General features: G+C 37.8%; 2 protein-coding genes across 4 annotated transcripts; one reads left to right on the forward strand and one right to left on the reverse strand.

Moving 5' to 3' along the window:
- Window positions 1–1,297: 1,297 nt before the first annotated feature.
- On the reverse strand, window positions 1,298–6,711 carry LOC137743255 (putative E3 ubiquitin-protein ligase LIN). Its single transcript, XM_068483128.1, has 10 exons — window positions 5,011–6,711; window positions 4,407–4,703; window positions 4,289–4,316; window positions 3,646–4,201; window positions 3,063–3,207; window positions 2,765–2,836; window positions 2,222–2,482; window positions 1,777–2,086; window positions 1,487–1,551; window positions 1,298–1,375 (listed from the first exon to the last, which is right to left on the reverse strand). Exons 1-10 carry the CDS (start codon window positions 6,709–6,711, stop codon window positions 1,298–1,300), a joined length of 3,513 nt encoding a protein of 1,170 aa, XP_068339229.1.
- A 3,843-nt stretch (window positions 6,712–10,554) lies between these two features.
- On the forward strand, window positions 10,555–27,502 carry LOC137742061 (callose synthase 3-like). Of its 3 annotated transcripts, none has more exons than XM_068481805.1 (44): window positions 10,555–10,719; window positions 10,856–10,892; window positions 11,026–11,293; window positions 12,011–12,111; window positions 13,168–13,289; window positions 13,390–13,483; window positions 13,665–13,775; window positions 13,849–13,965; window positions 14,115–14,207; window positions 14,982–15,073; window positions 15,442–15,568; window positions 15,840–15,977; window positions 16,198–16,274; window positions 16,424–16,520; window positions 17,063–17,185; window positions 17,269–17,386; window positions 17,791–18,125; window positions 18,226–18,278; window positions 18,389–18,449; window positions 18,622–18,703; window positions 18,784–18,833; window positions 18,927–19,013; window positions 19,587–19,721; window positions 19,812–19,906; window positions 20,029–20,116; window positions 20,190–20,350; window positions 20,494–20,617; window positions 20,702–20,799; window positions 20,886–21,024; window positions 21,108–21,259; window positions 22,306–22,415; window positions 22,534–22,659; window positions 22,779–22,847; window positions 22,975–23,164; window positions 23,243–23,399; window positions 24,232–24,351; window positions 24,554–24,672; window positions 24,764–24,847; window positions 25,085–25,197; window positions 25,283–25,512; window positions 25,629–26,426; window positions 26,527–26,577; window positions 26,691–26,876; window positions 27,009–27,502. In XM_068481805.1, exons 3-44 carry the CDS (start codon window positions 11,089–11,091, stop codon window positions 27,255–27,257), a joined length of 5,877 nt encoding a protein of 1,958 aa, XP_068337906.1. In that variant the 5' UTR covers window positions 10,555–10,719; window positions 10,856–10,892; window positions 11,026–11,088; the 3' UTR covers window positions 27,258–27,502. The 3 variants fall into 3 exon arrangements, with proteins under 3 accessions (XP_068337906.1, XP_068337907.1, XP_068337908.1); XM_068481806.1 differs by having other exon boundaries at window positions 11,029–11,293; XM_068481807.1 differs by having other exon boundaries at window positions 11,076–11,293.
- The last annotated feature ends 301 nt before the right edge of the window (window positions 27,503–27,803 follow it).

Below are 27,803 nucleotides of genomic sequence, written 5' to 3' on the forward strand. Positions count from 1 at the left end.
GCTTGATGTGGAAATTATTTCTCATCTGGGGGCTGATGGGCGGATACACAGCCTGCACCGTAGCTGACCCGACGAGTGGTGCAAATGTCTGATATGCCACGGACAGTACGAGTCGGCACGTGTCTTCTCGGCTCACACCGGCGTTCACTACAGGGTCCTGAACACTGCAGCGAACCCATTAAGACTCCGTCAGAAGCACGATAAGGAGCTTCAAAATAACAAACTCCAGCTCCTGGAATTTGACAACGGCAGCGTTGCTGTGGTGCCTGTTAATCCTACAAGCACCGTGGCAAAGAAGAGAGGGCGGAAGAGGAAGATCAATCTTCCTGATGATGCGGCTGCAGCGCTCTGCGGAGGAGCGCATCATCAGAATGGAACCGATCTGGTGGTTGGTCGGCATGATCACGAGGCGAATACTTCCGGCCACCAATGGCACGAGTCGGTGAGAGCTAAGAAAAAGAGAGCTCGGGCATTGGGTGTTGGTGGTGTTGCAGCGCCACAGTACGGATGGGTGCATGACCATGTGATGTCCTCTGATGATCACCAGAACCAAACCGCTGCGGTGGTGGCTCCTCAAGAGCACTCAGGCTATGTTCGTCAACTTAATTTGTGACAAAACTGACGCGCCATATTCACCGTTGTATAGAAGTTTTAGTGTTATTTAAATTGTCTAATGCAGACTGTTCATGTAGAAATGAACTGACTTATAATAAAATTGGTGCGCAACATTATTGAAAGTTTGGTATAATTTAAATAGCGAGCGCAATGACTGTTATAGTTTAAATTGTTGGTATTGTAGACTGTTAGTTTAATACTGTTGGCGCGCTACTCATACCATTATTTACTACTTGACCGTAATTATCTATCGAACTATATATCATTGAGTACCAAACTATTATTAACTTCCATGTATCATTTTCTTTGTTAGGGCTAAATAATCATTTCAATTAAGATGAACTTGCATTCTTCTTCCAATAATATATTATTGAATTTCCTAAAGCAGTGAAGAAAAACACAGTGAAATTTGTCAAATTTTTTGTTAATTTTATTCAGTTTGTATCTCTCTTTTTTTATTTTCACTTCAAAAAAATTTTAAAATTCAACTAAAGATGTTAAAAGAACACATCATATGTCCAAAGACACTTTATCGATCGAATTATGTTCTTAATTAACCCTTAAAATATACAATTCACAAGTACAAACTTGCTTTGGATGACCAAAAGTTACAATTAAGTTTATATAACAAAACATTTATACACAAAGTTTTCTTGTACCAGAAGTTACAATACATCACTCGCTATAGCAGTCTAAAAATTCCCTGGCAAATCAAAGACTGAAGGAAAGCTGCAGATTTGCTCCAAGAAAACGTAAACGCCTGCACAATTGTGAAAATTACAGAGGAATAATACCGGTAAACGTCTTTCGTGCTAGATTAATGATTTTCTTCAGAAATAATGTCATGTAGTAGTTTTGCACTCCAAGTTACTTCAGCAAGGTTTTCTAGAGGAACTGCAATGTCTTCTGTGTTTTCTCTTAAAAGCACCCTGCATTCTGCAACAAACAAGGAAATATAGTAATTAAAACTTATCATCCACGCATTAGTAAAATCATAGAAACTCAATTGTGCACGTCCGTCTGATAATGCACCGCTGAGATCCTTTTGAGTTCACAAATGGAAACTTTGTAGGTTAAATATATATTTAATGTTAAACGCCGTCTGTTATTCATTTGTTATGTAAAATGTAGGGAAAATACGTTTGTGCTGAAGTTGCTAACCGGATATTTTGCTGAAGTTGAGCATGGACATTGAAGCAAGGATCTTCTGCTCAACCTGCTCGCTGGTCTTCAGACATTGTTTTAGTGAAAAAATGAGAGATGAGAAGGCGGATAGCTGAAACTCAGAACCAGACAATGAAGAAAGTGCGCGGCTCAACCATTCCACGGTGATTAGGCACATTCTAATCAATTCCAAGTTTTCGGATCCTAAACACTTTGAAAGGGTTTCTACAAAAGACTGCTTTCCATAACCGAGTAGTGACACTGTCAAGTTCCTCAACCAATCTTCACTGGAATTTTCTCCCTCATCCTATATATTGCAGCATTAACACATTTGATAATAAATTTTCAGTTTCTTGTCACTCAATTTAGAAGGAAAAATGAACACAATAAATTATTTTTGGAGATGCTAGAGATATAAGTGAGTATGGGGATAAAAATGTACCAATGGAGACATGTCATCAGCTAGTGAAATGTCTTCTTCGTTGTCGAGTGAATTCACTTCAGAATTGCCACTACAATCTTCTTGCTTTAAGATCCAACTTTGTGATGATTTTCTGGAGCAAGAGAAAAACCTTCCCAAGATAAGAAGTGCTGTGCAACAATTCTTTTGGACGTTCTCATCAGTTAGGCTGCAATCAAGAGCCTCTGTAATGGCGTCGACAGCTTCTTCTCTGTGTAATGGCGTCGACAGCTTCCTCTCTACCTGTAAAGCATGGTTGTCTTAGCCAAACATACATTTTGATCATGCAGAATCAAGATGGAGACGTTTTCTTCTAACAACGGAAATGGAATTTCAAAATATTACTGAATCATCAAATGTAAAGTACCAATCAAATACAGATAAGCCACCACCGGCAACCAAAACAGATTTTCTTTTTTAAATTTTATTTATTTATTTAAATGAAGTTATTCACCTCTCACCCAGCAGCAACCAGTGCTTTTGAACCGCGCGTCCGTAGAACACATGAATACAGATACATTATACAGAATTTACATGAGCAACAATCACTAAATTTCTAACGTTACCAGCATTCACAACATTAAGCATGTAGGAATACTATTTCTACAAATCAGAAACTACAATTCACCAAGTAAAAAGAATCAAGTTGTCGAAAATTCTCTTTTCATACAGCATAGATGCCTTTCGTTTTAATTTTAGGTGGCATCGCTGATGCAAGAAACGGTCGAGCAAAGTAGCATGGCATCAAGAATAAAGGAAGATATTTAGGACGAAACCATTAAAAGTTTCTGTAAACTCTTAAAGTTATGCTTAATGAGAATACCAGAAGATCTACGTGCAACAAAAGCACGGCAACCAGGGGTCTGTGGTTGGCTGGAGAACTCTGGAGACACGCAAGCAGAACATCCATTGTATCCACCATCCCCTCAATCTGCAAGCCACTGAGAAATGTTGTGACGTCTTTCTTCCTGCAATGGGAAAGAAAACAACATGGAATTAGTGATGAAAATACCAGTAGATACCAAACTAATCACTAACAATTACAGTTATACGGTCCCTCATTTTTCAATAGACATTTATCATTTGCTTCAAGAAGAAAAATAGGTGACGTATATATTGTTTCTACATAACCCTATAACAGTATGTTTATGCACATTTCCGGAGGCAAGGTTCTCACGGGGACATAGAGTCGATGATGAATCACTCACACGCACGATCAATGAAGATGAAAAAGACGATATGATGGGGAATGTTGACAGGCTCATTAAGTAGTGCAACTCCCACGAAACTTTTTTCACGAATAAGTAAACTTTACGCACCTCTTGAGGCAAATCAATTCCGTCAACAACAACACTGCATTTGTTCTTATTTTAAATTGCTGGCTTTGGAGCATCTCCATAACATACTGTTTGTTAATGTCTCTTGCTATTTGATTCCTACAATCTGCATCTGCTTCTATGCAACACAACAGTAATGCTGCCGCACGCGATTTCTCTTCAACTTTTCCGTAATGAAACCGCTGAAGAAGAAACTGCAAGCCTCCAAGAGAGATCAGGTGCTTGGCATTTTCTGTCCTTTCCTCATTGCTGAAACAAGTGAGAAGCTGCTCTAGCACGGAAATAGCAGTCTCGTCGCAGTGACTGGACACATCTCTCACCAAGGTCCCCACTACATGAGAGGCAAAAGCTAAGAGTTTCCGACAATGTTCAGATTTCCAACTACGAATCACACGCTTTAAGATAGAGTTAGGAAGAGGCAACACTAGACATTCCAAAGCTTTTCCTGTCACCGGACATGTTCTGTTTCCCTGATCAAGCCACGTCTTGATGGCCAAACGCTCAAAGGTTTGTCCCGTCTCTAGGGTCACTGGATCTTCAAACAACCGTCCATTTAGAGGGCAAATGAAGTCCTGAGGAATGCCCGAGAAAGTGACTCCTTCTTCAAAATAATTTCCATGTAAATCTGTGCCAAGGAAATGTAAATATGAGCAACAGATCCAGATGTGCACTACCAAACTATATAAAACCTCAGACGTTCCTTTTGACTCACCATCGAACGAAGACCTTGCTTTGATTGGCTGCACAAGAAGAGAAAAAACTTAAGTATCATAAACTAGAACTGACATTTTACAAAGTTAAAGATTTTAGAGAGGGTGCAGTACGTTTACAATAGAACTGGCAATCGAAGGTTCACTGAAATTCGATATAGTAGATAAATTGTGATTGCTGGAATCCTCCATGGGCTTCTGTTCAAAAACGGAGTTTACATGGATTTTGAGGGTGAGCTTATTCTCCTGTGCATCCAGCATACGGGGGCCTTCTGAGTTTTCTCCAGACATGTCACCTAACTGATGATTTAGGTTGCTTTCTGATAGATCACTCACTCCATGATAACCCCATTTTTGCTCTTCTGTCGCGAAGAGTCCATTTTCCTTCAAAAATGTTTTTGAGCATGACAATGACACCTAGCAGAACAACGAAAATCTCATATAAATTTATATGCCAGACAACAAATAACCAGATACAATATCAAAGCTCGATAAAAGCTTGCAAAGATGCTAACTGTATTCTGTACAATACTTCGTGTTTGTGTGATAAACTATTATGTTGAATCAAATTGCAAATAAAAACTTAATTGCAGTAAACCAGTGCTAATTACTAAAGAAGCTATTCATAAGATTGTCCCAGCATAGAATACAAAAACGTCTATTGAATCTAGATATTGCTAGATGTGCTCAGAAAAAGAATTAATTAACAAAAAAAGTCACTTACAGAAAGGGATCCATCTCCCGGTGCACTCTTAGAGTAATCATCTTCAGTGTCGTGGTACTGATATTGAACTGTTTCGGCAGAGTCCTGAGTTATTTGTTTCACAACAAATGAACCATCAGAACTTCTCGTACAAGTATCCAAGTTTTCCCTCTCTCCGTCATCCTCGGTAGGATTAGGATCAGGTTTACTTGCACGGCTAAACACAGAATCGTATAGTTTTTTGCTGACCATTAGCTGTGGACCGCCTGGACTAGGTGCTTCCGAAGAATGACTTTCAGAACTTCCCTGCTGAGCTTCCTGAAGAGATGTTACAGATGGGATATGGATAGCAGGAGTGGGAGGAGATTCAACTCCTTCGGTGAGCCAGTCCTTATAGTAAACGGCAAATTGGTAAGTCCCAGAATCCAACATTTCATTGTACATTTTTCCTAAAAGCTTCAGCTTCCTCGGCTTGTTTTGTCTATCCGCTATTGAATCAGCTTCCTGATCATACCACGTCTTTAAATGTGTCAAATGTGGAAGAAATAGTCGATCCCATAATTCAGGCAACAATGTCATTCGTGCGTGAAAGGGCGTATCACAAAAAACTTGCAAAAGATGCTTTGCTGATACACGGTCTTTGTTCAGTAACTTGTACACCACACTGAGATAGAGATGAGCACAGGCTGACAGTTTGTAATTAGGAACTCCGGCTGTCAATCCATCTGTCAAATCGGCATTGTTCAACCCGGTTATAACACTAAACTGCAATGAAGCTCGTTTTAAATCCCATTCGCTTGCTGACTCCTCTGCAGCCTTTTCCACTGTTTCGATTGCCTGTTCAAATCTGGCAATGATTCTGCTCTCAGCATTCCCTTCTTCCGGATCAACAAAGTTTAGGAAGGAGATACATTTGTCTCTGAGTTCATGCCGGAAATTCTCATCTTTGAGAAACTGCTTAATGCATCCACTCAGAATGGAAACAATGGCTTGGATGGCAATTTCATCAAGAGCACGTTCAGGAACTCCCCGTAAAACTTTATCATGCCTTTGTCCGCAAACATCTTCCGAAGTTTTGCCATATGATGAATCTCTCCTTGATCTGTCATGTGAGGTCTCTGGAAGTTTCCTGCTTTGTCTATTGCTGTCGCTAAAACTCGTACGTCCAGGAACATATTTGTTTGAACTGTGGCCATTCCTCCTATCAAACACCGTGTCCTTCTTTGACCTCTCTTCAAGTCCATCATCTTCTATACTTCCGATCAAATACTTATCCTTTCTATTTTCTGAGCTATACAATTCGTTCGAATATATATCCTTGTATCTCTCAAAATCTTCACCTTCAACCTCAACTATCTCATTTCGTGGCACACTCCGCGGAAAAGTTCTATTCAAACTTCTAGCTTCCCTCAACCTAGTAGCACCTGTTTCTCTGAGTCCATCCCTAACTTCTTTCTTTGATCCTCCATCAACGGATGGTCTCCTACCTGCAACACCATCACCCGTTGGAAGATAATTATTCACAGCAAACCGAGACACATCAGACCTTGTTTTCTCTGTCCTAATTCTATCCCCTGACATGGAACGTCTCTTGTGTGGATCTGAATTAGCCAAATGACGCGAAGTTGAACCTGAGTGGAAGGAGGAAGCCTTTGATTTGCTCAACAATTTTTTTCCCCTAAATCCATCTTCTGCTAAAAGATCCTGCAAAGACGACGCCATTTGTGTTTGTGCTGAACTGCTGATACCAAATCCTTTTCCTTACACTGAATCATATGCAAAGAACGAAAAACCAAGTTTAACGGTAGAAGCTGAATCTTAAGATACAAAACCATGTAATAAAATACAAGCAAGTTAAAAGCAGTACAAACTATACTTCAAGAAAGCACAAAAGCACAATATCCTCTTCAAATTTCCCCTCAATTGGATGTAAATTTTGATCAATGGGTTGCTACAAATAATTCGAAACATATGTAGAACAAACTATGATCTCGTTCGTCTAGTCGTGTAAACTATGTTTGTTTCTTAAAATCCTACAGATCACAACGCAAGTTAAAAATCTTTTTCTTCAAATAATGGTGAAAAATGAACAGTAATTAAGAGGCTATTCATCCAATGGGATCAAATTTCATTTCGTAAAAGATAGAAAACTTGTAATGTTGGGATTCATTAAGCTTGAAGACATGATTCAATTTCCTTCACTCAGAAACCATAAAAATTGGAATATGAATTGAACCCGAGACAAAAATAAAGCATTATTTGGAAGCAATAATCTAATTTACAGAAAATTTTCCTCCCATCAGGAATCAGAATTGGATATTTGCACTCGTAAACTACGACAGGAAAATTGATGCAGTTGACGAAAAGGACTAGGACTGCAACGCGGACTATAAGTTTATAATTCAAGGACCGTTGCCACAATTAAGCCCATTAAACTTACATTCCGTCCCACAACACAGAGCCTCGTACTCAAAGGCACAAGACTTTCCCACCCTCATGAACCAAAACTGGAAATCTGGAATCATAAACTATGAAAGTAATCAAATTGTGAACACATTCGTGTTTTCGGTCAGTCCAAAAGCACAATCAGCTTCGTGCAACGAAATGCTTATCAAATGGGCCCTTATATATTCTAGTACAAAGACATTTGAATCATAAACTACAACATCAAGCAAATTGTAAACAGATGGAGGTGGATTGTGGTAAGATTTTAAGAAAAACCATAACAGAAACTGTGCAACTTAAAACCATGTGATATGCTTAAAAGTTAAAACGCAAAACTCGTCAACTCCCTTTACTAACCATTTAAAAGCCAAAAAGCGCGTAAAGCCTAGTGGAAGCGAAATAATTATCAAACGGACCATCATAAATTCTGTAAAGACATAATTTTTCTCACCTCAAAGCTCTTTTCGGCGAACTCAGGGCAATCCCGGAAACTTCAGGCAAAACCCAGTTGCTGAAATGCCAAATAGCACATTAACTATTGAATGCCTGCAACTCAAAACTCCTGTCAGTTGGCAACTGGCACAGGAGGAATACAATCCAAGAAGAAGAAAAAGGTATGGTTTTCGATGTTTGACGAGGAAGACGAAGAGGATGGAGGGAATCTGAAGAAGGAAGAGGGAGGAGGGAATGAAAGAGATGCTGGTTAAAGAAAAACTAGGACTGCAAGACAGAGTAAAAAACAAAAAGAAAAGGAGAGAAGATAGTGATGGAGAATTAGAGCAATATACAACGAGGCAATCAATCAGAGGAGGCTGACATATGGAAGCTGACAGATATGAGAGAGAGAGAGAGAGAGAGAGAGAGTATGAGGTGTGTGTGTGGTGACTCTTTCAACACAACTATGTATCTGCAGGCTAACTGATGTTTTCAAACTCTTTCAACTGCCGCCCTCTCGTACTTAGTCACTTATTGATCATTGGTTTCAATCAACATCTACACAAAAAAAAGTACATGGAGTTTGTGACTCATCAAGAACATTTATTCTTGCCTTCGAAATTCTATGTTCGATTTTGCTCGCAGGTCTTCTTTAAGCAATAGCCGAGTGTAGATAGAAACTTCAGACATCTTTTAGAGTTAAGAAGAGAAATATCTTTTAGATTAAAAACTAATATGTTTGGACTTGAAATGACCAAGTTAATCCCAATAACTTGTATTTTCTTTCAATAATCTTTGCTTAGTCTAATAGTGGATTTAATTGAGTTGAGAATCACGGCAACATGTTGAAACAAGTGATTGAATATACGGTTGTTTCGTTCCCTCCATATGTAATACACGATAACAAGAAAAACATAACTTCAACACTATTGACGATAGAGACTTTCCCTTCCATCAACTAGCAGCCCACATCAAAAAGAGGCCCAAGGGACCTTAGCCGAAGGATGTCAGCAGGTCTACTGTCCCCAAAATGGTGTCCCTTATGTGTCTCCTCCTTCATTTTTTTTTTTTTGACACATGTCACCACTTAAACTCTAATTTATTAAAAATTAACAGAGATTAAGTAGTACGACATATGTCAAAAAATAAAAAAAGAGACATAAAGGAGACACCATTTTAGGGGACATTAGATTATGGACTAAAGGGTCACCGCATTTGAGCAACATCGAAGAACAAAAGACGTGCTCTTAAAACCCAACCCAGTGAATTTGAACTGGGCTTCCTTTTCATCTCTCAATCCATAAGAAGGGACCCTTGGGCTAAAGTTTCCACGAGGCCCATAGCAAAAACCTTCCACATTTGAAGATGGAACAAAAAATTATATAAACCTTGGACCCACCAAAAATCTAAAACAATTTTACATGTTACATCGTACGGAAGCAGATACTTTCCGGACTAACACCTCCGGAGCCTACCAATCAAATAATTCTAATCTTTAAAATTTGATCTGTGGCAAAAAATTATTGTAATTTTCAAAAACAGTAATAATTTTGACATCATGATTAAATTTTAAGGAGTAGAATTATTTGATCCTAGACTCCGAATGTGTAAATCAGGAAAGGATCTACTCTCACAGAACTGGATCCCTTCTGAACTTAAAGGAACTAATCACTCATCAAATGATTCAGACCATTTAAGTTTGATCTAACTGTTACAAATAAAAGTCTCTAAAAGTTATAATAATTATAACTGTTGAATTAAATTTCAATAGTCTAGATTATTTGATTATTGGGTTCAATTTTTTTGAATCCGAAGAGGATTCGATTCCTACTCCCACATCGTACTACTTATATATATTTCGTTATCCATGTGACGTGGACCATACCAAAAAGTGTATTTATTTTCCTAATTAAACACAGAATAATAATTTTCTTTTCTTTAATATTTTGAGGTCAAATAATTAATACTTTTTTTCTTTTTCCACCGCTTTTCAAACTTGCTGAGTAAGTTCAATCGCTCATTGGTCGTTCCGGGTCCGCTGTGGAGAACGGTCTCCATCCCCTCGCAGATCGTGTCATTTGTCAGTCACGGTCGCTGGTGCGGTCCCGCGCTGCTAAATTCGGCACTAGAGACAAAAAACATACCGACATTTCATCTCATATCCCATTACAATTTGACTGTGTCAAAAAGTCCTAATTGACCTTACGCCTTTCCTATTTGGTATGAATTTTTTTTCTTTTCAAACACATTCATATTTTTACATTAAAAGTTAGAAAATTCGGTTAAATTGCATAATATGTAACTTAATTTGGTATTAAATTTATCATCTACGAGAATCAAACTTAAAAACTCTTACTTTCAAGTGAAAAAAAATATTACTAAACTAAGTCAATGACTCTTATTTAATGTGATTTGATAAGGCAGAAAAACACTAGAGTAAAATCTGAACGGATGATCAATATTATCTGTTCAGGTTTTGAAAGGGCTGCTATTTTACTGGATTACAAATTTGACCCCCCGAAGAAGCGCAGAGGAGTAAATATCCAAGGGTATAGCGGTAATTCTGAACCTACAAGATGGCACGACGCAAGGGCCATGCATTTGGGCCCACAAGTGGAAAAAGTAGGGAAATTTTCTCTCTCCTCTCTAGGATTAGAGCACTACAGCAGCAGTGGGAGAGTATCACTACTACTGTCGTCTAACCTTATGCTTTCCCTTCGTTTATAGCTTAAACTTGCAGGCACCCCGCGCCTCTCTCTCTCTCTCTCTCTGCTTTGCCGTTTCTCTCTCCTAGGGTTTCTCCTCCGCTGGAAACCCTCACTGTAAAGCACTCGTCTTTCTGCTGCTTCTGTAAAGCTCTCTTCTTTCCCACATTGTGTTTCCACTCACATTCTCCCTTTTTTTCCTTAGTTTTTTTCAAATTTTTAAAATAATTATTAGCATTTAATCTCTCTCTCTCTCTCTCTCTCTCTCTCGCATGTTTCAGATGCCGGATTTCAAAGCTTAGCTTCTCTGCTCCGCCGGTAATCGCTTTCTCTTTTTTTATTTATTTATTAATTTATTCGAGTTTTAAGCTTTATTTTTCTATTTTTAGTTCAAAATTTGATTTATTATTGCTTTTGGATATTTTTTTTTATTGAAATTTTGTGTTTTTAGTAGGAAATAGGAAGAACCAGTAGTGTGATTGAGCTCTGAGGTTTTGATAGGAAGTGAAGGAGAATGGCGTCGTCGTCGAGAGGGGGTGGTTCGGATCAGCCACCTCAGCAGCCACTGCAGAGGCGGATAACTCGAACACAGACGGCCGGGAACCTCGGGGAGACGGCTTTCGACAGTGAGATCGTGCCATCGTCCCTTGTCGAAATCGCCCCCATTCTTCGTGTTGCCAATGAAGTCGAAACCAACAATCCTAGAGTTGCTTATCTCTGTAAGTTTTCACGGCGGTAACTTTTTACTTGCAAGTGTTTGTTAGTGAGTTGCTTGTTTGGAATTGCATTGAATTAATGAGCATTAAGAATTTATTTGCATCTGGGTCTGTTTCTTTATATGCATTTCGGAGATTATTCGAATTTTTGTATGCAGTTGGTACTTGGTACCTATGTCAAAGAAACTGGCGTTATGTTTTCGCTTGCTCATGTATGCATTTTGTGCTCGGTTTAATTGCACATGTACATGCGGTTACTTCTGTGTTTTTCCCATCTAATATTTTCGAATAGAAGGATTCATCCATGTATTGATGATTTGGAGTTTGTCTACTTATGTTAGAAGTCTGTTATATTTTTCAGAAATTCTTTCTTTGCATGTTATACGGGCATGAGTTGAGTTATGTTGTCTGATATGTGGTTCATTGTCTCACTAAAGGAAAGGATTTATAGTAACTCGCCTTTTCTTACACCCGTTGTGGCAATTGGAAATCGGTCTGAGAAACAAGGGCTCACTGATAAATTGATAATATCGTGGTTCTTTCTCGATATACACCACCTTTAAATTATTCCACTAAGACAATCTTGTTTCTTTCATTTAAATGTTCCGGGTCTTGTTCTCACTTGTCATTTCATCTAAATTTCTTAAATCAGTTTGTTATGATATCCACTTTATTTTGTTGGCCATATGAGATATAATTTCGTGCTGGATGTTGTTGTAGGTCGATTTTATGCCTTCGAGAAGGCTCATAGGCTGGATCCTACTTCTAGTGGACGTGGCGTTCGTCAGTTTAAAACTGCCCTTCTTCAACGTCTTGAAAGGGTATGCTGTATTATTTAGTAATCTTCGATTAAAGCTCATAATTGTATATTTTTCTAGCTATAATGCTTAAGACCTTAACAAATTTGTTCCTTTGTATAAGTATCAGTTATTTTGTAGCCTTGTGCATAAAGTTTTTCATATCTCAGTACAAAAGCTCATAAACAAGCTCTTCCTCATTTTTGTACACTGTTCTTTAGAAATTGGTTTCGTTGTACGAATCATCAGTTCTTTGTAGCCAACTTTAGATGTCTTCTACTGAATTTATTTTTTTCTAACAAAGGGAAGAAAGGAAAGCAAAATGATGTATATTGGGCTATTATGATTTTGGGATGAAATTTAGAAAAACTATGTCTTACAGATCCAATAAGCAAGTTATTGATTTCTAGTCATATTTAGCCAACTTTGAATGCTTGCTTAATACAGTTTTCTGGGTGACTAGCTTTTTAAAGTTCTCAAGCTGACAAATTAAACTGCCATCTTGGCCTTAGTGGAAAATTTGCGAAGCCTTATTCATAGGGGGAAATTCTTTATCTTAGGCTCTGTGGAAATAAACTTATTTTCTGTTTTCAAGTCAAATTGGTTTCTTTATTTTTATATAACAAGTTCCGGCCTGGAACATGTAAGGCCCCTAAGAAAATTTTCAGTGGAGCACAGTATGGTTTCATGTCAAAGAACCATAAAGCGTAACGTGAAATGTACTAATGAATTTATGTCAATATTACGTAAAATTTCATACGGACTTGAACTTCTCTATGTTTTTTAGGTAACTAACCATGGACTGTGATGGTGTTTTGTGTTTATCTGAGTTCTACTGTTCAATAACCACACACACATACAATGCCAGAAAAATCTTGGTTTGAGAAAAGTGAGTCTGTTCTATGACCAAGTTGTTAAATCCATGAACCACTCCACCCAAAACTAGAAGCAAAAGTTGCTTTTCTGCAATGTTGATATCCTCCCTAATGAGATTAACATGGGATCTTAAAAACCTTATCTAAGTTAGTTGTTCTGGTTAGTGTTAACTGTTCTCTAAGCAAAGTTTTCTCTATTTTTCAGGAGAATGATCCAACACTCATGGGAAGGGTTAAAAAAAGTGATGCACGTGAAATGCAGAGCTTCTACCATCATTACTACAAAAAATATATTCAAGCTTTGTCAAATACTCATAAAGCTGACCGGTGGGTTTCATTGGCAGATTATTGGCCTTGTTAGGTGGAGTGCTTAGTATAATTGCTCCTATTGTTCCTTTGTCTGATAGTGGGTTTTCCTTCTATGAAGTGCACAACTTACCAAGGCATACCAGACTGCCAATGTTCTCTTTGAGGTTTTAAAGGCTGTTAATATGACACAATCTATGGAAGTTGATCGTGAGGTACAACTCTGTTACTCTTCCCATTTCTGATATGTAAAGCTTTTCTTTTCCCCCTTTCCCTCAGCACTTTATGTGATGGTGATTATTTTTGCAATGTCAAGATTTAGCCGCTCTTGTACTGTACTAGTTTCCTGTGTGTTTGAGTGTTCTTTGACAATGGACTCATGTTTGACACTTGCAGATTTTGGAAGCTCATCATAAAGTTGCAGAAAAGACACAGCTCTTGGTCCCTTACAATATCCTTCCACTTGATCCTGATAGTGCAAATCAAGCAATTATGAAATATCCAGAGGTCTATTCTTATTATTCTTATTTGTTTGTCTAGCTCCGTTTTCAAATTTACTCAAATGGTATGTTGTTTGCAGGTACAAGCTGCTGTTTTTGCCCTTCGTAACACCAGGGGTCTTCCTTGGCCAAAGGAATACAAAAAGAAAAATGAAGAAGACGTTCTGGATTGGCTTCAGTCAATGTTTGGGTTTCAGGTAACGTAATCAGACAGCTTATGCACTTCGAGAGTTTAGCTAAGTCCCTTGTGGCTGTATTTATTAATGCAATTCTTCTTCAGTTGGAGCGCAATGCATTTTTTATTTTTTGTAACCAATGTTTATTGACTATCCTAATCAATTTTCAGAAGGATAATGTGGCAAATCAACGGGAGCATCTGATACTATTGCTTGCAAATGTGCATATAAGGCAGTTTCCAAAGCCTGATCAACAACCCAAGGTATGTATCTGGCATGGATGTTTGGTGGATGACATGAATATTAGCTAGCATATGTGTTAGCGTAAAATTTGTAAATCAGTTTTGCCGTTTCACATTTTCCCAAAACAATGTGAGGCTATGTTCACCTCATTGCCGACAATGCTACCACCGAGTTTCCTTCAATGAACTATTTTGAGAGTCCCGATGAGTGTTGCCAGTGGTCCACAGTATAACCAAGAGTATTATTTTTTTGCTCAACTAGAGAAATAAAAAATAAAAGTTTTGGGTGCAAATCTATGAGGTACCCACCTTTCTTAAATTGGGGAGGTGGTGCTTCTCAGAAACGTTGGTGGTTTGACTGATGAAACTCTCAAAAGCTTATTTTAGAATGCCACGATTCTTGCACTAATGTTGTTGCACTTAAATAAGGGGGACTTTCTTCTTAAAGGAAAAAACTGGTGGCTTTCTGAACCATTTTATCTTAGAGATATGTCATAACTAAATTTTGGTGGGAAATGTTTAGTATCTTCTATCTTCTGAATGGGGTGGGGAATGCGAACATTTCGTTCATTTTTAGTGTTACTAAGCCTCACAGAGAGACAATTCACAGCTTGATTGAAACAGAATTTGTTTGACATATGAGATAACTAATTTGTGAAATTACAGTATATTAATGTATCCTCTGTCTAAATCTGAGAAGAGCTGCAGGTAAAACTTTTAAGTTGTGCTTTCTTGGAATTAGCAGAGATCTTTTCTTCCTTGTTTGTGTCATAATTTTGTGCTTTTTCTTGTTAGTTGGATGACCGTGCATTGACAGAAGTGATGAAGAAGGTTTTCAAGAACTACAAAAAATGGTGCAAGTATTTGGGCCGGAAAAGTAGCCTTTGGTGAGATGTCTTATACGAATGTCAGTTGACTGATAATAGTTGCTTAGTTATCTCATTGAGCATGTAACCTGGAATTCAAATAGGACTGCCTATACTCCACAGTATAGTTGTGTGGGCATGTTGCTGGTTGGGTGTGTGTGTTCAGGGGGTACAACTGATACAAGTCACAAATAAAGTGGTGCTGCTCTATTTTATGTGTGGTGATTGACACAGAAATGGGTTATCATTTAAAAAATTAGGAAATTTCGTGTCGGTGTCTTAAACTTTAATGTGAATGGGAGCGTGTATATTCTGCTTCTATCACTTCCCCTGCCCCAAGAAATTCACTTTATTTAATTTGATGTTATTTTGGTTCTTTTTTTTTTCAGGTTACCAACAATACAGCAAGAGGTGCAACAGCGCAAACTACTATACATGGGTCTATATCTTCTGATATGGGGAGAAGCTGCAAATTTGAGATTCATGCCAGAGTGCCTTTGCTATATCTATCACCACGTATGTTCAGTTGTAGTCTTTTGTTCATTACAAGTGCGACAACTCTGTGGCATTTTTTTCATTACCAATAGTTGTATTTGTAGGGTTGTATGGTTGTTAATATTTTTATGTGAAAATTGTCTCTTTATCAACCAAAAAAAAATTGATTGATAGCATTCAAGTTGTAATAGCATGCTATACTATTTTTTGTGGATATGCTTTCATAGGCTCACAGAATTTTTCACTCCAGTGCACAGGAATGGATGTTTATTTGTTTCATTTGTTTCTGTAGATGGCATTTGAATTGTATGGTATGCTCGCTGGGAATGTCAGTCCAATGACGGGAGAGAATGTGAAGCCTGCCTATGGAGGCGAAGAAGAGGCTTTCTTGAGAAAAGTTGTGACTCCTATTTATTTAGTGATCGCAAAGGTATTTATTTTATTTTTACGTATTTTTTTTTTAAACTTAAGTAAGTTTAAGAGTGGTACCTCAGTCCTAAACAATGGCTTACATCCTTGTCTTTCTTAAATCCTGCATGGGCAGGTGGAGAGAGCATCATGTTTTAGGGTGTCCTTCTAAACTAAAAGATGAATTTTTAGTGTTGCATATTGCTTATATCTCATCATGTTTCTGTGGTTTTTCTCGACAGGAGGCTGAAAGGAGTAAACGAGGGAAATCAAAGCATTCCCAGTGGAGAAATTATGATGATTTAAATGAATACTTCTGGTACAAACATATAATTTCTCTGTCTCTCTCTCTCTCTCTCCCCCTTTCTCTCTCCCTTTCTCTCCCCCTTTCTCTCTTTCTCTCCTTTTGCCTCCCCCCTCCCATTCATTTGTATATCTCTAGTTCTTATGCTCTTTGTTAAACTGTAGGTCGGTGGATTGTTTCCGGTTAGGCTGGCCGATGCGTGCAGGTGCTGATTTCTTTTGCATGCCTATTGATCAGCGTCATTGTGATATAAGTAATGAGGTAGGTCATGTTTGTTTTACTCTTTCTTCTTGCTTTCCCTTTCCATGAGGCTATTCTAGCCCTTTCTAAGTCGAAATCAAAAGAGAATCTATATTTTTGGGAATTTACAATTTTCTTTTGTGGAAGTTTAATTTGAAGTTAGTTCCGATTGAATGGAACTGCCATTCTAATACATAGAACGGAAAAATTTCTTCTCAAAAAAAAAAAACATAGAATGGAAAAATTAAAATCAGCAACTGACAGTATTGATACAGTTAAGTGTTAAGTGAGTTTCTAAACTGCTTTTAATTTCTCTGTTGCCTGTTGGTGATAGATGGGCATCCATGTGGCTGACCGTAACAGTTGAGATCATGACTGAGATTGATAAGATTGTTATTTAATAGACCGTATTTGGAAATTTGTTTAGACGGTATTCTTGATAAGAGTGATGATCATATGTGAAAAAAAAATCATATTTTTGTTCTGCTGGTGATACAACTGCTGTTCAATTTGAGAAAGGCTTTTCTCACCCGATGCATAACTTTGCTTGATATAATATTCAGGATAAAAAGCCAGCTAGTGGAGATCGATGGGTGGGGAAGGTTAATTTCGTTGAGATACGGTCATTTTGGCATATTTTTAGAAGCTTTGACCGCATGTGGAGCTTCTTTATTCTATGTTTACAGGTTCTGTCTTTCCTTCCATCTAATCTTCTGTGAGCTGTACTTAATTCTATGGCACTGCTGAAATTGACTTTTGTTTTTATAAGGTTATGATAATTGTTGCTTGGAATGGCTCGGGGCAACCTACTGCATTATTTGATGGTGAAGTATTCACGAAAGCATTGTCTGTCTTCATAACTGCTGCAGTATTGAAGCTTGGGCAAGGTAATTAAATTTGTTATAGGTGTTTGTAGCTGCAAGTTCATTATTGTTTTCTCTGTTTTCTAGGCCTCAGTATGCTACTGCTTCCCTTTTATGTAATACCTATGTGAGATTTTACTATGTTCAATTAGAATTAGAATTTGATAGTTTCTTGTCCTTGTTTTTGAATCCCACCACTCTCTTTGTTAATCAAGAAGTCTAATGTTCCACCATAAAACCAATTGGCAATATGGGAAGAAGCCTAACTTACGTATAAGCCCATGCAAGGTCCATTCCTCCTATTAATGTGGGATTCATTCTCAACATGGGTGTAAATAGATCTAATGTTGCTATCTAGAAATTCACTGTTCATTGTACGAAGTTGAATTTGTTAAATAATGATTGCTTGTTTTTCTTGGCTTGTGCAGCTTTTGTGGATGTAATTCTTAGCTGGAAGGGTAGGCGGAGTATGTCATTCCATGTTAAGTTGAGATACATTTTGAAGGTCATTACAGCTGCTATGTGGGTGGTAATTCTACCGATTACATATGCATATAGTTGGAAAAACCCTCCTGCGTTTGCTCAAACTATCAAAAGTTGGTTTGGCAACGATGGACATCAACCAACCTTGTTTATCTTGGCTGTTGTTATCTACTTGTCACCAAACATGCTGGCTGCGGTGCTGTTTCTGTTCCCATTTATTCGTAGATTCCTTGAGAGATCAAATTATAAGATCGTGATGTTTATGATGTGGTGGTCACAGGTAAGTGAAACAGGTTCTGATATTTGTATACATATTTTGCATTTATTTTAATCACCTAACATGCGCTGAATAGCCTGAATTTATTATTATTTGTCTGTAGCCTCGACTTTATGTTGGGAGGGGAATGCATGAGAGCACATTTTCCCTTTTCAAGTAAGAATCCATTAGTCCAAAGAGAAAAAGAAGATATATGGGATTGTTTCTTATCTGTTATCATTCTCTTCTATGTATAACCTTTGTTTCTATCTGTTGAAACTTTTCAGGTACACAATGTTTTGGGTTCTTCTTATAATTACCAAGCTGGCTTTCAGTTACTATATAGAGGTGTCTCCCTTAACCACATTGGACTTTTCTTGTTTCTCTTACGTGTTATATGTTAGTACACGAATCATCAAAACAATAAATGGTGGAATGGGAAAACTGGGTGGGTATAAAACGTAGCCCAATGCTTCTGTTCAGTCCATTTCTTTATTCTAATTATTCTGTTACTTTCCAGATAAAACCTTTAGTTGGTCCAACAAAGGCCATCATGAGTGTACGTATAACCAATTTTCAGTGGCACGAGTTTTTTCCCCGTGGTAATGTATCAAATGCCTTCTTTGTGTTTAATGTTATCTTGTTCCACAACATGTTTATCATGTATTTATTTTCCTTGCAGCAAAGAACAATATCGGTGTTGTGATTGCACTCTGGGCTCCAATTATCCTTGTATGGTTTATGTTGTTTTCATAGCTATTGTTTGCTTGTCATCCGGTCCAGTATATTGTAGATTCTTTCTTTCTTATGCTCAAATCTTTTCAGGTCTATTTTATGGATACCCAGATTTGGTACGCCATTTTCTCCACAATATTTGGAGGAATTTATGGTGCATTCCGTCGCCTTGGAGAGGTTGGTGAATTATTGATCAAAATAGCTCTTTAATTCTACTTTTTCAAATTAGCTCATTTTTAAGCTTCATATGTTTATTACTGATCAAACGAACCACTCCGGCCCCCCCCCCCCCCCCCCCCCCTTTTTTTTTTTCCTGTTGCAAGTGTTGTTGAGGTATTCAATGTCTATACAAACTGCATGAAGTTCTGAAGTCTTACATGATTTGCAGTTCTGATGGTTTGTCTATACAAACTGCAAGTAAGACTTCATTTAAGACTTAATGAAGTTCTGAAGAGTAGAATTTAAATTTCACAAGGACTTCACGAAGTTCTGAAGAGTAGAATTTACATTTCACCTTTCACATTTAAATGGGATATATGTATAATTTGTAGCTCTTTCTTTTGCTATACCTATATCCCCGTATTTATATTCTTTCCAGGGGCTTAAACATGACAACTCACTGCTGCATTTAATATTATTCTTTATGATTTTTGAACTAATTCTTCTCAATTTTTTCTTAGATCTGTATAAAAAAATTATGTTTGTAGTGACTTTGTACAATATTAGTGCTTATTCTCAAATTGGTTGCAGATTCGAACATTAGGAATGCTGAGATCTCGTTTTCAATCACTTCCTGGTGCTTTTAATGCCTGTTTGATTCCGGCGGAAAAGAGTGAACCAAAGAAGAAAGGACTGAAGGCTACTTTGTTTCGCACCTTTGTTCAGGTTAACTTTGTTTTCTCCGTGTAAAACTTGTAACTGTTATTTTCCCCTTCCATTAGTTGTATTAATTTATTAATGCTTCAATTCTTCCAGGTTGAAGTCAACAAAGAGAAAGGGGCAGCAAGATTTGCTCAATTATGGAACAAGATAATAAGTAGTTTCCGAGAGGAGGATCTTATAAGCAATAGGTGATCTGGCAATGGATATATTTTTATTTGCAGTAGTTCAATGCTATGTTGCTGCTTCTTTTCCAGGTTCTTTCCATAGTGTTCTTTCTTTTGGTTGTGCGCTAAGGTTTTTTAATTCTCAGGGAAATGAACCTTTTGCTTGTTCCTTATTGGGCTGATCGTGATTTAGGCTCCCTTACGCAGTGGCCTCCATTTTTGCTTGCTAGCAAGGTTAATTTTAGCATACATTTTTGGGAAGTTTTGAACCCCTATATGCACATAATGATTGTGTGTTGCTCATCAGATCCCGATAGCATTAGACATGGCCAAGGACAGCAATGGCAAGGATAAAGAGTTGAAAAAGAGGATTGAGGCTGACAATTACATGTCTTGTGCTGTTTCGGAATGCTATGCTTCAGTTAGGAACATAATTAAGTTCCTGGTTCAGGGAGAACGTGAGAAAGAGTAGGTTTTTGTTTATTGTAAGAAGCATTCCATTATAACATTGGAGAAAATAAAACTTCATCTAAGATTTGTGCCACAGTTTTCAATTAGTGAGAATTAATTTTTTGTATACCACTTGCTAAGCTAAATTAATTGGGGTTCAGGGTTATAGATGATATATTTTCTGATGTTGACAAGCACATAGCAGCGGGTGACCTGATGGTCGAATACAATATGAGTGCTCTTCCTAGTCTCTATGGCTATTTCGTTAAGCTCATCAAACATCTGGTAAGATTTTAGATTTGGTTTAGCATGTGATTTTCTCAGCCAGTTTGATGAATGATCATAACCAAGTTTGCTTGATTTTTGCAGATGGACAATAATAAGGATGAAAGGGATCAAGTTGTGATTCTGTTCCAGGACATGCTGGAGGTAGTTACAAGAGACATAATGGAGGACCATATGTCCAGGTATCACACCGTTGATGTGATTGCCTAATAATTTATTATTTACATATACAAGCGTTACTTAAGACGATGTCATTTTTGTTGTGTAGTTTGGTAGATTCAAGCCATGGTGTGTTTGGCCATGAAGGGATGATGCCCCTTGATCAACCTCAACAGTATCAGTTGTTTGCGTCTTCTGGGGCTATCAGGTTTCCTATTCCACAAGTAACAGAGGCTTGGAGGGAGAAGGTGTGTCATTGGTAGAGATATAATTACAAATTTTAATCTTCAATATGTCCTATAATCCTCATTAATTACCTTTTCTTTGGCAGATTAAACGTCTAGATCTTTTGCTTACAACAAAGGAGTCTGCCATGGATGTACCGTCCAACTTAGAAGCTAGAAGGCGGATTTCTTTTTTCTCAAATTCATTGTTTATGAACATGCCTCCAGCACCAAAAGTTCGCAATATGCTCTCTTTCTCGTAAGTTATCTTGCCTCATTCGTCTTTTATTTATTTTTGAAATTTCATTTATAAACTGGCTCGAGTCATTTTCTCTACCCCTTCTTACCCTGAAAAATCAGGGGCACCTAGCGTCCTTGAACCAATAACCATCTTTCGGCTAACCTAGCCCTCCCCCGTCCCTCGGAACCAATGTATTAAAAGTGTGAGGCGTGGGCAAGACGTTTGAGGGATAGCCAGGCCTTCGCCTCATGGGACCCAAATTTTTTAATATATACACTGAGCGTACACATATATTATATTAAAAAAAAAAAAGATTATTAATCAATAATCACCCTGAGCACACATATATATTATAAATATATATACACATATATATACATATTATATATATATATATATAAAATAGAGGATGAAAAGCACAATGAGCACACATTTAACAATGCATGCAGACAGCACACACATCCATTATATAAAAAAATAAAAATCAGAAGAAAAAGGCAGACAGACGATAGTGCAAGGAAGTGGTATGAAGCAGTTAAAACCCTACCCAAAATTTGGGATTGGGAGTTTGGAAAAAAAATAAAAAACCCTGAGATGTGCCTAGGCAGCTCCGGCGAAGCCTTTCGCCCACTCCAGCAAAACAGAGGCGTTAGCCTTAGCGCCCAGCCTCAAAGGCGCCCAAGGTGCGGCCCGAGGCTAATTTTTTAAAACATTGCTCGGAACCAACACTTTTTGCGAAATTTACAATGACGTAATCTGGTTTGTACTTTTAGGACATTGTAAAAATGAAAAAAAAAAAGGGGGGGGGGGGGAGGGGACATTGAGTCTTGAGAATTTAGAAGATTAGGACTATGGTAAAGTCATCTCTGCGAGCTGAGCTCTAAGGAGGATACATGATTGGTCAGAAGTTTTATACGAAAGGTTTCCGTAAACTAAGAAACTTGCTGAAACCTTGCAAATTAGATGGTGTGCAGGACTTCATATATTCTTAAGTGTTTGTGTGCCATATAATAGTTACTCTCCTTTGGTTGTACTGCCTTCTAAAGTAATAATTTTTCTTGTAGTGTTTTAACTCCTTACTACACCGAGGAGGTTCTCTTTTCGCTGCGTGACTTGGAAGTGCCAAATGAAGATGGGGTTTCAATTCTCTTCTACTTGCAAAAAATTTTCCCAGGTTTGTTTTGGTTAATAAAATTTCCCAGGTTTATTTTGGTACTCTCTGATATTTCAAGCTAATGTATTTGTATCTCCTATAGTACTTTGTCCTCTACTGATTCTATGTTGGCAAACAGATGAGTGGAACAACTTTCTTGAGCGTGTGAATTGCACCAGTGAAGAGGAGCTTAAAGGATCAGACGAATTGGAAGAAGATCTTCGCCTTTGGGCATCATATAGAGGGCAAACTTTGACTCGTACTGGTATCTCTCCACCTATGTGCTGATATTTTAGACGCGTTTTCAAAGCATAATGATGGCAATATATTTTTTATGGACATTGTTCGACTCTGGTATTTACTAAATTTCATAACTGATGATAGTAAGGGGAATGATGTACTACCGAAAAGCTTTGGAGCTTCAGTCTTTTCTAGATATGGCCCAAGATGAAGGTACCTAATTTTATATCTTTTATTTTAAATAAATTTCCTAATGTTCACACTTCTTTTGAAGTGAGATATAAAGAAAACTAAGAAAGTATTGTTTGCTTTGTACACATGGCTTAATATCACCTTCCAGATTTAATGGAAGGCTATAAGGCCATAGAATTGAATGCTGAAGATCAATCAAAGGAAGGAAGGTCACTGTGGGCGCAATGTCAAGCAGTAGCTGATTTGAAATTCACATATGTGGTATCATGCCAACTATATGGGATACACAAGCGATCTGGTGATGCTCGTGCGCAAGACATTCTGAGGCTTATGACAACGTATGTTTCAGATAGGATTCTAGTGGTATTTTCTGATTGTCATAACTTTTAATTGGTGGTGTTATTGTTGTGCAACAGATATCCATCACTACGTGTGGCATATATTGATGAGGTTGAGGAACCTAGCAAAGATAGTTCCAAGAAGATCAACCAAAAAGTTTATTACTCTACTTTAGTCAAGGCTGCTCTGCCTAAGTCAATTGATTCTTCAGAGCCCGTTCAAAATCTGGATCAAGTAATGCTATAATCTACACTTGTGAATTTTAGTCTATGAAAGTGAAATGTGTTTATGAATTATATTGTATTGTAAGACATGTTTTGTTGAATGTTTGATCCTCAATGGCCATACTGATAATCAAACCTGTGTGTTAACAAAATTAGGATACCACCTGGCTTAGAATCCTGATTTCTGTATATGTTTGTGACATTGCTAGTCTGTGAGGCAAATAAGTTATAGTGTCATAAACAGATTATGGTTATGTATCCGTCTCAAAGGTAGATTAATTCATTTTTGTTCTCACATTTATTGTGAACATTGGCAAGATGTATTATTTACAAGGGCAATTGCCTTAAGGTAAATAATGATTAAGATTTGTAGCTTGTGAAGGGTGAGGAGGTGGTATACTTGTGAAAAAGGCTTCTATTTCTTATTTATGGGCGTCTGTTGATTTGGAATTTAGGCTGTTCTTTTCTATTATTTTATCAGATTGGTCACCGGCTGTTTTTACTTTTATTGAGCTGCTGTTCGTGTTTTAGAGTGAATTTTGTAGATACCATGTTTTGGTTTTGTTTTAGAAGTGGACTCCTTGTTCACTTAATTTGTACCTTTTTTAGTATGTGACAGTTTTGTTTCGTATTTAAACGTAAATTGTGGAACAGATTTGTATTTCTTAAGTGGTCAGTCCACTTTTTGAACCTTATTTACATAAGTATTTTGAATTTTGGAACTGTTATCCTTAAGCAGGCCATGTCACATATAATTGTATGCTATTTACTTTTTAGGTTTTATCATATTTAAACTCTTTAACATCCTTTGCTAAATTGTAGTGTTATCTATCTATACACAGGTAATTTATCGCATAAAGCTTCCAGGACCTGCTATTTTGGGTGAAGGAAAACCAGAAAATCAAAATCATGCCATTATTTTCACACGTGGAGAAGGATTGCAAACAATTGATATGAACCAGGTATAGTGGTTGTTATCAAAATACTCTGGAATCCAGGATTTTACTTTCCTAAGTAGCAAGTTTAGACAATGATGATTGGCTGGACTGAACAAGTTTTTGAAGTACAAAGTTAAAATGTTGGTGGATAATATATTAGTTCAATACTTTTGCAATGTGCGTGTATCCCAATGTGCAATGTTAATTAATTTGACCCATCTTGTAGGATAACTACATGGAAGAAGCCTTGAAAATGAGGAATTTGCTGCAAGAATTTCTCGAGAAGCATGATGGGGTTAGGTATCCTACAATTCTTGGGCTTAGGGAGCATATATTCACTGGAAGGTAGGTGTTGTGTTGTTACCAAGGGTGTATTGCTGTATTGCAAACTGATGATTGCGAGTTATCACTAACATTCTTTCCTGATCCTATGCAGTGTTTCTTCTCTAGCATGGTTCATGTCAAATCAGGAAAACAGTTTTGTCACTATTGGTCAGAGACTGTTGGCCAATCCGCTCAAGTAAGTTATATTCCCTCATAATGTCCACTTTCAATTTTGGGAAATGAAAATCTTGAAACCAAAACTTATGGCAGCCAAATATTGAGTACTGGGTTATTAGCGTGTGCACGAGTGTGTGCTTGCATTTGTTTAATTTCTTTACCTTTTTCATTTTTTCTTTTCAGTTTGCTAACTTTTCTGCTTTTTATGATTTGACTATTCTTAAGTTTTTCTAATTTAATGTTTCTGCTCATCCAGGGTTCGATTTCATTATGGTCATCCTGATGTGTTTGATAGGCTCTTTCACCTTACCAGAGGAGGTGTCAGTAAAGCATCCAAGGTTATTAACTTGAGTGAAGACATATTTGCCGGTAAGTTGGAGGCATTTGAGTGAACATCATCTGTTATCACAATTATGAGTGGGCAATTATAATATAACTATGGGATGGGATGCAGGCTTTAATTCCACACTCCGTGAAGGCAATGTAACTCATCACGAGTACATACAAGTTGGGAAGGGAAGAGATGTGGGCCTTAACCAGATCTCTATGTTCGAAGCAAAAATAGCTAATGGAAATGGGGAGCAGACACTCAGTCGAGATATATACCGACTTGGACACCGTTTTGACTTTTTCCGAATGATGTCTTGCTATTTCACCACAATTGGTTTCTACTACAGTACTCTGGTACGTTGCCCTTTAGTTTCAATTTCAACTTTTATGTACTTGGGTCTTTAAGAATTAAGAATAAAATTAGGTATTTTGTCAAAAGTTCTGAACAAGGAAGTATGTTTTTCTGGCAGATCACTGTGCTTACTGTGTACGTCTTCCTTTATGGACGCCTTTATCTGGTTCTTAGTGGACTTGAAGAGGGTATGAGCACGGAACGGGCAATTAGAGACAACAAGCCTCTGCAAGTGGCCCTTGCTTCTCAATCATTTGTTCAAATAGGATTTTTGATGGCGTTGCCTATGTTGATGGAAATTGGTTTGGAGAAGGGTTTCCGAACTGCACTAAGTGAATTCGTATTGATGCAATTACAATTGGCCCCAGTATTTTTCACATTTTCACTTGGAACGAAGACCCACTATTATGGAAGGACATTACTTCATGGTGGTGCGAAATATAGATCTACAGGCCGAGGTTTTGTGGTTTTCCATGCCAAATTTGCTGACAACTATAGGCTTTACTCCCGCAGCCACTTCGTTAAGGGCATTGAGCTCTTAATTTTACTCGTTGTGTACCAGATCTTTGGTCATACTTATAGAAGTGCTGTTGCGTACATTTTGATCACTGTGTCTATGTGGTTTATGGTGGGCACCTGGCTGTTTGCTCCCTTTCTGTTCAATCCATCTGGCTTTGAGTGGCAAAAGATTGTTGATGATTGGACGGATTGGAATAAGTGGATAAGCAACCGTGGGGGTATAGGTGTTCCACCTGAAAAAAGCTGGGAATCATGGTGGGAGGAGGAACAAGAGCATCTCCAATATTCTGGAAAACGCGGTATTGTAGCTGAGATACTGTTATCCTTACGGTTCTTTGTTTATCAGTATGGGCTCGTGTATCACTTGAACATCGCAAAGAACAACAAGAGTGTTCTGGTAAATAATTAACCTGGTCACTCTCTCAATTCCTCTTTCTTTTCTTCTAGGGATTTGGCAATTGTGAACTTATTATTATATTGTATTTACTTGTTAACAGGTCTATGGCATTTCGTGGCTGGTGATCGTCCTCATTTTGTTCGTTATGAAGGTGAGTGTCAAGTTTGCATAATTATTAATATTTACATAAAGGCCACAAGATAAGGTCGATTCACGAAATTGTATTCCCATTAATTGTATTTAATTGTTTATGTTTCTCTGCAGAGTGTATCTGTTGGGAGGCGAAAGTTAAGCGCAAAATACCAACTTGTGTTCCGGCTGATCAAGGGACTGATATTCATAACTTTTGTGTCCATTTTGGTCACTTTGATTGTGCTGCCTCACATGACCCTGCAGGATATCCTCGTCTGCATTCTTGCTTTCATGCCAACTGGCTGGGGAATGCTTCTGGTGAGTGAATGCTCCCGTCTTGCCTTAATTTAATTCAGTATATGTATCCACTCCCGATATAGCGACAGTGCTCTTGTGCATCTCTTTGTCCTTGAATTTCCTAACGCGATTTTGTGCTCCCTGTCTCGTCAGATTGCACAAGCTTGCAAGCCTGTCGTGCACAAGGCTGGTTTATGGCCATCGGTTCGGACTCTTGCTCGCGGCTTTGAGATAGTTATGGGCCTGCTTCTATTCACCCCGGTTGCATTCTTGGCCTGGTTTCCTTTTGTTTCTGAATTCCAGACTCGTATGCTCTTCAACCAAGCGTTCAGCAGAGGCTTGCAGATTTCTCGTATTCTTGGCGGGCAACGCAAGGATCGCTCATCCCGGAACAAGGAGTAACCTTACTAGTAACAAGAGCGAAATTCGAGCGAATTTTTCGATTGCCTCACCACTGCCAGGCTCATCTAAACAATATCTTGTTCATATGCGTTGTAATTATTTGTGTGTTGGGTTGCATTTTTGTTAGGTCCGCTTGACTGACTGCAACCCCGTCAGTTTTCAGATCTTAAGATGCATATATCTAATTTATGAAAAACTTCTTCGCTGAATCATCAATCTATTTGCACCCTTGCATGTTTTTGATATAGTATTCCATTTTAACCCATTACGTTTCGGGTTCAAATCCGGTATGATCAAGCAGATGGAAGACCGTATCCCCTAGCAATGTGATCTGGAGACCCTTATGTGGGCTAACATGCAAGTCAGATTTGCTCTGTATTTTAGTGGACGATTAGATGTCCCAAAAAGTTGACTCCGTGAATTGCCGCAAATTTTAAACTTCTAGGCACAGTGCAAAATATATAACTTCATAATGCATTTTGAAAATCGTAACCACTTGCATACATGGAAATCTCGATAAATGAGCGCTTGATAAAATAGTAACCT

The sequence above is a fragment of the Pyrus communis genome, chromosome 8 (genome assembly GCF_963583255.1).
Source record: "Pyrus communis chromosome 8, drPyrComm1.1, whole genome shotgun sequence".
NCBI classification, from domain to species: Eukaryota; Viridiplantae; Streptophyta; class Magnoliopsida; order Rosales; family Rosaceae; genus Pyrus; species Pyrus communis.

What these genes read in the sequence shown, in the direction of transcription:
- LOC137743255 (XM_068483128.1), bottom strand. Translation starts at nt 6,711, where the DNA reads ATGGCGTCGTCTTTGCAGGATCTTTTAGCAGAAGATGGATTTAGGGGA. An exon ending in AGCAAGGTCTTCGTTCGATG is followed by an intron (nt 4,202 to 4,288) that starts GTGAGTCAAAAG and finishes TCCTTGGCACAG; the next exon opens with ATTTACATGGAAATTATTTT. An exon ending in TTGTTGCTCATGTAAATTCT is followed by an intron (nt 2,483 to 2,764) that starts GTATAATGTATC and finishes CATGCTTTACAG; the next exon opens with GTAGAGAGGAAGCTGTCGAC.
- LOC137742061 (XM_068481805.1), top strand. Translation starts at nt 11,089, where the DNA reads ATGGCGTCGTCGTCGAGAGGGGGTGGTTCGGATCAGCCACCTCAGCAG. An exon ending in TTATGATGTGGTGGTCACAG is followed by an intron (nt 18,126 to 18,225) that starts GTAAGTGAAACA and finishes ATTTGTCTGTAG; the next exon opens with CCTCGACTTTATGTTGGGAG. An exon ending in CAGGGAGAACGTGAGAAAGA is followed by an intron (nt 20,351 to 20,493) that starts GTAGGTTTTTGT and finishes ATTGGGGTTCAG; the next exon opens with GGTTATAGATGATATATTTT.